We start from the raw sequence: 8,968 nt of genomic DNA on the forward strand, positions 1-8,968 counted from the left end.
TTTAGCACCTAAACTTTGGAACAGTCTTCCTACCATTGTCCGGGAAGCAGACACACTCTGTCAGTTCAAAGCTAGATAAAAGACAACTCTTTGGCCTAGCATTCACATAAAGCATTATAGACTTCTATAACTCAATGTTAGGCTGCATAGATTAGGTCAGCCGGAACTGGGAACACCTTACACAAATCCTGATGTACTCATTACATCATAAGAAGAATGGCATCTACGCTAATTTAAGTGTAATTTAAGTTTATCCCGAGGTTTTCCCGCAGCCTGCCAGATCCAGGCCATATCCAGATCTGACAAAGGACCTTCGCCTGGACCCGATGACAACACAGTGCTGGATCTGGACCGTAGTGCTGGATTGTTGGCCAGAAGAGAACTGGCCCCCCGACTGAGCCTGGTTTCTCCCAAGGTTTTTTTTTCTCTAAATTCTGTCACTGATGGAGTTTTGGTTCTAAATTTTTGCAGACCTGCTTTACAAATAAAATTAACTGATTTAATAATTAATCTTTCAAAACTGGAATGACTTCAGCTAAACAGCCGAAATGCATAATTTCTGTTATCACTGTAACGTGGCTTTGAAACAACTTGTATAAAGCGCTACTTAAATATAGGTGACTTCACATTCTGCACAGGAAAGGTGCATTTTATTTAAAATGTACTAAAAATAGGAAGGTTTCACATAGACGACAAACGTGTCAAAGTGATAACCATTCACAAAAGCAACTAATAACGCTGTATTCTGCTGCCGTCAACCCTTTTACATGCCTGCACATAAGCATTATTTTACACATTTAAGTACAAAAGTTACTGTTGCCATTTACAATGGCATGGAATAACTTTTTTGGAATTGTTTGAGACATTAGATGTTCATCAGGACACAATGCAAAAGATATCAAAAAAAGTGCAAAACTTTTCCAGAAAGAAAACTGGTTTTATTGATTAAAATCAACATCTGAAAGTTAGATCTTTTTATCTCTAAGGGACATGGCTAGTCTCAGTGAGCTTCCCATCAACCTCAACAGGGACATGGCTGGATGCTGTCAAATTCCCATCAACCTCAACAGTAACATGGCTAGATGCTGTCAACTGCCCATCAACAGGGACATGGCTGGATGCCGTTGGCTTCCCATCAACCTCAGAAGGGATATGGCTGGTCTCAGTGAGCTTCCCATCAACCTTAACAGGAACATGGCTAGACTCTTCAGCAGGGACATGCCTGGTCTCAGTGAGCGGCCCATCAACCTCAACAGGAACATGACTAGATGCTGTCAACTGCCCATCAACCTCACCAGGGACATAGCTGGATGTTTTCAAATTCCAATCAACTTCAACAGGGACATGGCTAGACTCTTCAGCAGGGATATGGCTGGATGCTGTCAAATTCCCATCAACCTCAAAAGGGACATGGCTGGTCTCAGTGAGCTTCCCATCAACCTCAACAGGGACATGGTTGGTTACTTCAGCTGGTGCATGCCTGGATGCTATCAAATTCCCATCAACCTCAACAGGGACATGGCCGGTTACTTCAGCTGGTGCATGGCTGGAAGCTGTCAACTGCCCATTTACCTCAGCAGGGACATGGCTGGATGCTGTCAACTGCCCATCAACCTCAACAGGGACATGGCCGGTTACTTCAGCTGGTGCATGACTAGATGCTGTCAACTGCCCATCAACCTCAGAAGGGATATGGCTGGATGCTGTCAACTGCCCATCAACTTCAGTGGAGACATGGCTGGTCTCAGTGAGCTTCCCATCAACCTCAACAGGGACATGGTCGGTTACTTCAGCTGGTGCATGCCTGAATGCTATCAAATTCCCATCAACCTCAACAGGGACATGGCCGGTTACTTCAGCTGGTGCATGACTAGATGCTGTCAACTGCCCATCAACCTCAGCGGGGACATGGCTGGATGTTTTCAAATTCCAATCAACTTCAACAGGGACATGGCTAGACTCTTCAGCAGGGATATGGCTGGAAGCTGTCAACTGCCCATCAACCTCAGAAGGGATATGGCTGGATGCTGTCAACTGCCCATCAACCTCAAAAGGGACAAATATGGACTGTTCAGCAGGGACATGGCAGGACTCCATCAGCTTCCCATCAACCTCAGCAGGGACATGGCTGGATGCTGTCAACTGCCCATCAACCTCAAAAGGGACAAATTTGGACTGTTCAGCAGGGACATGGCAGGACTCCATCAGCTTCCCATCAACCTCAGCAGGGACATGGCTGGATGCTGTCAACTGCCCATCAACCTCAAAAGGGACAAATATGGACTGTTCAGCAGGGACATGGCAGGACTCCATCAGCTTCCCATCAACCTCAGCAGGGACATGGCTGGAAGCTGTCAACTGCCCATCAACTTCAGTGGAGACATGGCTGGTCTCAGTGAGCCTCCCTTCAACCTCAACAGGGACATGGTTGGTTACTTCAGCTGGTGCATGGCTGGGTACTGTCAAATTCCCATCAACCTCAACAGGGACATGGCCGGTTACTTCAGCTGGTGCATGGCTGGATGCTGTCAACTGCCCATCAACCTGAGCAGGGACATGGCTGGATGCTATTAGCTTACCATCAACCTCAGCAGGGACATGGCCTGTTTCTTCAGCTGGTACATGGTTGGATGCATTCAACTGCCCATCAACCTCAACATGGTTGGACTGTTCAGCAGGGACATGGCTGGCTGCTGTCAAATGCCCATCAACCTCAACAGGGACATGGCTGGATGTTGTTAGCTTCCCATCAACCTCAGCAGGGACATGACTGGATGCTTTTAGTTTCCCATCAACAGGGACATAGCCAGTTTCTTCAGCGGGAACATGGCTGGAAGCGGTCAACTGCCCATCAACCTCAGCAGGGACATGGCTAGATGCGGTCAACTGCCCATTAACATTAACAGGAACATGGCTGGATGCGGTCAACTTCCTATCAACCTCAAAAGGCACATTGTCGGTTTCTTCAGTTGGAACACGGCTGGATAATGTTGAGTTCCCATCAACCTCAGTAGGGATATGTCTGGATGTGGTCAACTGCCCATCAACTTCAGTGGAGACATGGCTGGTCTCAGTGAGCCTCCCTTCAACCTCAACAGGAACATTGCTAGATTCTTCAGCGGGGACATGGCTAGATGCTGTCAACTGCCGATCAACCTCAACAGGGACATGGTCGGTTACTTCAGCTGGTGCATGGCTGGAAGCTGTCAACTGCCCATCAACCTCAGCAGGGACATGGCTGGTCTCAGTGAGCTTCCCATCAACCTCAACAGGAACATGGCTGGATGCGGTCAACTGCCCATCAACCTCAGCAGGGATATGGCTGGATGCTGTCAAATTCCCAGCAACCTCAACAGGGACATGGCCAGTTACTTCAGCTGGTGCATGGCTGGAAGCTGTCAACTGCCCATCAACCTCAGCAGGGACATGGCTGGTCTCAATGAGCTTCCTATCAACCTCAACAGGGACATGGCCGGTATCTTCAGCTGGAACATGGCTGGAAGCTGTCAACTGCCCATCAACCTTAGAAGGGATATGGCTGGATGCTGTCAACTGCCCATCAACTTCAGTGGAGATATGGCTGGTCTCAGTGAGCTTCCCATCAACCTCAACAGGGAAATGGTCGGTTACTTCAGCTGGTGCATGGCTGGAAGCTGTCAACTGCCCATTTACCTCAGCAGGGACATGGGTGGTCTCAGTGAGCTTCCCATCAACCTCAACAGGAACATGGCCGGTTACTTCAGCTGGTGCATGGCTGGATGCCGTCAACTGCCCATCAACCTCAGCAGGTATATGTCTGGATGCTGTCAACTGCCCATCAACCTCAGCAGGGAAATGGCTGGATGCTGTCAACTGCCCATCAACCTCAACAGGGACATGGCTAGACTCTTCAGCAGGGACATGCCTAGTCTCAGTGAGCTCCCCATCAACAGGAACATGGCTGGATGCTGTCAACTGCCCATTTACCTCAGCAGGGACATGGCTGGTCTCAGTGAGCTTCCCATCAACCTCAACAGGGACATGGCCGGTTACTTCCGCTGGTGCATGGCTGGAAGCTGTCAACTGCCCATCAACCTCAGCAGGGACATGGCTGGATGCTGTCAACTGCCCATCAACCTCAACAGGGACATGGCCGGTTACTTCCGCTGGTGCATGGCTGGAAGCTGTCAACTGCCCATCAACCTCAGCAGGGACATGGCTGGATGCTGTCAACTGCCCATCAACCTCAAAAGGGACAAATTTGGACTGTTCAGCAGGGACATGGCAGGACTCCGTCAGCTTCCCATCAACCTCAGCAGGGACATGGCTGGATGCCGTTGGCTGCCCATCAACCTCAACATGGCTAGATGTTGTCAACTGCCCATCAACCTCAGCAGGGACATGGCTGGTCTCAGTGAGCTTCCCATCAACCTTAACAGGGACATAGCCGGTTTCTTCAGCTGGAACATGACTGGAAGCCGTCAACTGCCCATCAACCTCAGAAGGGATATGGCTGGATGCTGTCAATTGCCCATCCACTTCAGTGGAGACATGGCTGGTCTCAGTGAGCTTCCCATCAACCTCAACAGGGACATGGCCGGTTACTTCAGCTGGTGCATGACTAGATGCTGTCAACTGCCCATCAACCTCAGCGGGGACATGGCTGGATGTTTTCAAATTCCAATCAACTTCAACAGGGACATGGCTAGACTCTTCAGCAGGGATATGGCTGGATGCTGTCAACTGCCCATCAACTTCAGTGGAGACATGGCTGGTCTCAGTGAGCTTCCCTTCTACTTCAACAGGGACATGGCCGGTTACTTCAGCTGGTGCATGGCTGGAAGCGGTCAACTGCCCATTTACCTCAGCAGGGACATGGCTGGATGCTGTCAACTGCCCATCAACCTCAAAAGGGACAAATTTGGACTGTTCAGCAGGGACATGGCAGGACTCCATCAGCTTCCCATCAACCTCAGCAGGGACATGGCTGGATGCCGTTGGCTTCCCATCAACCTCAGCAGGGACATGGCTGGAAGCTGTCAACTGCCCATCAACCTGAACAGGGATATGGCTGGATGCTGTCAACTGCCCATCAACTTCAGTGGAGACATGGCTGGTCTCAGTGAGCTTCCCATCAACCTCAACAGGGACATGGTTGGTTACTTCAGCTGGTGCATGGCTGGGTACTGTCAAATTCCCATCAACCTCAACAGGGACATGGCCGGTTACTTCAGCTGGTGAATGGCTGGATGCTGTCAACTGCCCATCAACCTGAGCAGGGACATGGCTGGATGCTGTTAGCTTACCATCAACCTCAGCAGGGACATGGCCTGTTTCTTCAGCTGGTACATGGTTGGATGCATTCAACTGCCCATCAACCTCAACATAGTTGGACTGTTCAGCAGGGACATGGCTGGCTGCTGTCAAATGCCCATCAACCTCAACAGGGACATGGCTGGATGTTGTTAGCTTCCCATCAACCTCAGCAGGGACATGACTGGATGCTTTTAGTTTCCCATCAACAGGGACATAGCCAGTTTCTTCAGTGGGAACATGGCTGGAAGCGGTCAACTGCCCATCAACCTCAGCAGGGACATGGCTAGATGCGGTCAACTGCCCATTAACATTAACAGGAACATGGCTGGATGCGGTCAACTTCCTATCAACCTCAAAAGGCACATTGTCGGTTTCTTCAGTTGGAACACGGCTGGATAATGTTGAGTTCCCATCAACCTCAGTAGGGATATGTCTGGATGTGGTCAACTGCCCATCAACTTCAGTGGAGACATGGCTGGTCTCAGTGAGCCTCCCTTCAACCTCAACAGGAACATTGCTAGATTCTTCAGCTGGTGCATGGCTGGATGCTGTCAAATTCCCAGCAACCTCAGCAGGGACATGGTCGGTTACTTCAGCTGGTGCATGGCTGGAAGCTGTCAACTGCCCATCAACCTCAGCAGGGACATGATTGGTCTCAGTAAGCTTCCCATCAACCTCAACAGGAACATGGCTGGATGCGGTCAACTGCCCATCAACCTCAGCAGGGATATGGCTGGTCTCAATGAGCTTCCTATCAACCTCAACAGGGACATGGCCGGTATCTTCAGCTGGAACAAGGCTGGAAGCTGTCAACTGCCCATCAACCTTAGAAGGGATATGGCTGGATGCTGTCAACTGCCCATCAACTTCAGTGGAGACATGGCTGGTCTCAGTGAGCTTCCCATCAACCTCAACAGGGACATGGTCGGTTACTTCAGCTGGTGCATGGCTGGAAGCTGTCAACTGCCCATTTACCTCAGCAGGGACATGGGTGGTCTCAGTGAGCTTCCCATCAACCTCAACAGGAACATGGCCGGTTACTTCAGCTGGTGCATGGCTGGATGCCGTCAACTGCCCATCAACCTCAGCAGGTATATGTCTGGATGCTGTCAACTGCCCATCAACCTCAGCAGGGAAATGGCTGGATGCCGTTGGCTTCCCATCAACCTCAGCAGGAACATGGCTGGATGCTGTCAACTGCCCATCAACCTCAAGAGGAACATGGCTAGATGCTGTCAACTGCCCATCAACCTCAACAGGGACATGGCTAGACTCTTCAGCAGGGATATGGCTGGAAGCTGTCAACTGCCCATCAACCTCAGAAGGGATATGGCTGGATGCGGTCAACTGCCCATCAACTTCAGTGGAGACATGGCTGGTCTCAGTGAGCTTCCCATCAACCTCAACAGGGACATGGTTGGTTACTTCAGCTGGTGCATGGCTGGGTACTGTCAAATTCCCATCAACCTCAACAGGGACATGGCCGGTTACTTCAGCTGGTGCATGGCTGGATGCTGTCAACTGCCCATCAACCTCAGCAGGGACATGGCCTGTTTCTTCAGCTGGTACATGGTTGGATGCATTCAACTGCCCATCAACCTCAACATGGTTGGACTGTTCAGCAGGGACATGGCTGGCTGCTGTCAAATGCCCATCAACCTCAACAGGGACATGGCTGGATGTTGTTAGCTTCCCATCAACCTCAGCAGGGACATGACTGGATGCTTTTAGTTTCCCATCAACAGGGACATAGCCAGTTTCTTCAGCTGGAACATGGCTGGAAGCGGTCAACTGCCCATCAACCTCAGCAGGGACATGGCTAGATGCGGTCAACTGCCCATTAACATTAACAGGAACATGGCTGGATGCGGTCAACTTCCTATCAACCTCAAAAGGCACATTGTCGGTTTCTTCAGTTGGAACACGGCTGGATAATGTTGAGTTCCCATCAACCTCAGTAGGGATATGTCTGGATGTGGTCAACTGCCCATCAACTTCAGTGGAGACATGGCTGGTCTCCGTGAGCCTCCCTTCAACCTCAACAGGAACATTGCTAGATTCTTCAGCGGGGACATGGCTGGATGCAGTCAACTGGCCATCAACCTCAGCAGGGACTTGGCTGGTCTCAGTCAGCTTCCCATCAACCTCAACAGGAACATTGCTAGATTCTTCAGCGGGGACATGGCTGGATGCAGTCAACTGGCTATCAACCTCAGCAGGGACATGGCTAGATGCGGTCAACTGCCCATCAACCTCAAAAGGCACATTGTCGGTTTCTACAGTTGGAACACGGCTGGATAATGTTGAGTTCCCATCAACCTCAGTAGGGATATGTCTGGATGTGGTCAACTGCCCATCAACCTCAGCAGGGACATGGCTGGTCTCAGTGAGCTTCCCATCAACCTCAACAGGAACATTGCTAGATTCTTCAGCGGGGACATGGCTGGATGCAGTCAACTGGCCATCAACCTCAGCAGGGACATGGCTGGTCTCAGTCAGCTTCCCATCAACCTCAGCGGGTGCATGGCTGGATGCTGTCAACTGCCCATCAACCTCAACAGGGACATGGTTGGACTGTTCAGCAGGCACATGGCTGGTCTCCGTCAGCTTCCCATCAACCTCAGCAGGGACATGGCTAGATGCTGTTAGCTTCCCATCAGCCTCAACAGGGACATGACTGGGTGCTATTAGCTTCCCATCAACCTCAGCAGGGACATGGCTAGACTCTTCAGTGGGGACATGGCTGGATGCCATCAACCGCCTGTCAACCTCAACAGTGACATTGCCAGTATCTTCAGTTGGGACACTGCTGGATGCTGTCAATTTCGCATCAACCTCGGCAGGGACAAGGCTGGACAGTTCCGCGGGGACATGGCTAGATGCTGTTAGCTTCCCATCAACCTCAACAGGGACATGGCTGGATGCTGTTAGCTTCCCATCAACCTCAACAGGGACATGGCTGGATGCTGTTAGCTTCCCATCAACTTCAGCAGGGACATGGCCAGTTTCTTCAGCTGGCACATGGCTGGATGCTTTCAACTGCCCATCAACCTCAACATGGTTGGACTGTTCAGCAGGGACATGGCTGGCTGCTGTCAACTGCCCATCAACCTCAGCAGGGACATGGCTGGATGCTGTTAGCTTCCCATCAACCTCAGCAGGGACATGGCTGGATGCTGTTAGCTTCCCATTAACCTCAGCAGGGACATGGCTAGACTCTTCAGCGGGGATATGGCTGGATGCTGTCAACTGCCCATCAACAGAGACATGGCCGGTTTCTTCAGTTGGGACACGGCTGGATGCTGTCAACTGCCTGTCAACCTCAACAGGGACATTGCCGCTTTCTTCAGTTGGGACACGGCTGGATGCTGTCAATTTCCCATCAACCTGAGCAGGGACGTGGCTGGATGCAGTCAACTTTCCATCAACCTGAGCAGGGACATGGCTGGGCTCCATCAACTTCCCATAAATCTCATCAGGGACATGTCTAGACGCTGTCAACTTCTCAACCTTAGCAGGAAGAGTGTTGGACGCCATCAACTTCCAATCAATGCCTAAAGAATATTAGAAAAGTTATTATAAAAGAAAAAAGCTGAGGTTATCTTTCCTTTCTGGTTTCCATGTCAACCTCAAAGCATAAGCACTAAAGTCACCTTTTTGGACAGTCAGCCCA

At 50.7% G+C, this 8,968-nt stretch overlaps 1 protein-coding gene across 1 annotated transcript in view; it reads right to left on the reverse strand.

Moving 5' to 3' along the window:
* Positions 1 to 873: 873 nt before the first annotated feature.
* LOC306991682 (uncharacterized protein) overlaps positions 874 to 8,968 on the reverse strand; it is an 8,555-nt gene continuing 460 nt past the window's right edge. Inside the window, exons 3-4 of the mRNA XM_079599772.1 lie at positions 8,949 to 8,968; positions 874 to 8,849 (exon numbers count right to left, since the gene is read on the reverse strand). The exon at positions 8,949 to 8,968 is cut by the window's right edge and continues 100 nt beyond it. Coding sequence (XP_079455898.1) covers positions 982 to 8,849; positions 8,949 to 8,968 — 7,888 coding nt within the window. The 3' untranslated portion in view covers positions 874 to 981. The remainder of the gene's footprint in view (positions 8,850 to 8,948) is intronic.

The sequence above is a fragment of the Phoxinus phoxinus genome (genome assembly GCF_949152265.1).
Source record: "Phoxinus phoxinus genome assembly, chromosome: 23".
NCBI classification, from domain to species: domain Eukaryota; kingdom Metazoa; phylum Chordata; class Actinopteri; order Cypriniformes; family Leuciscidae; genus Phoxinus; species Phoxinus phoxinus.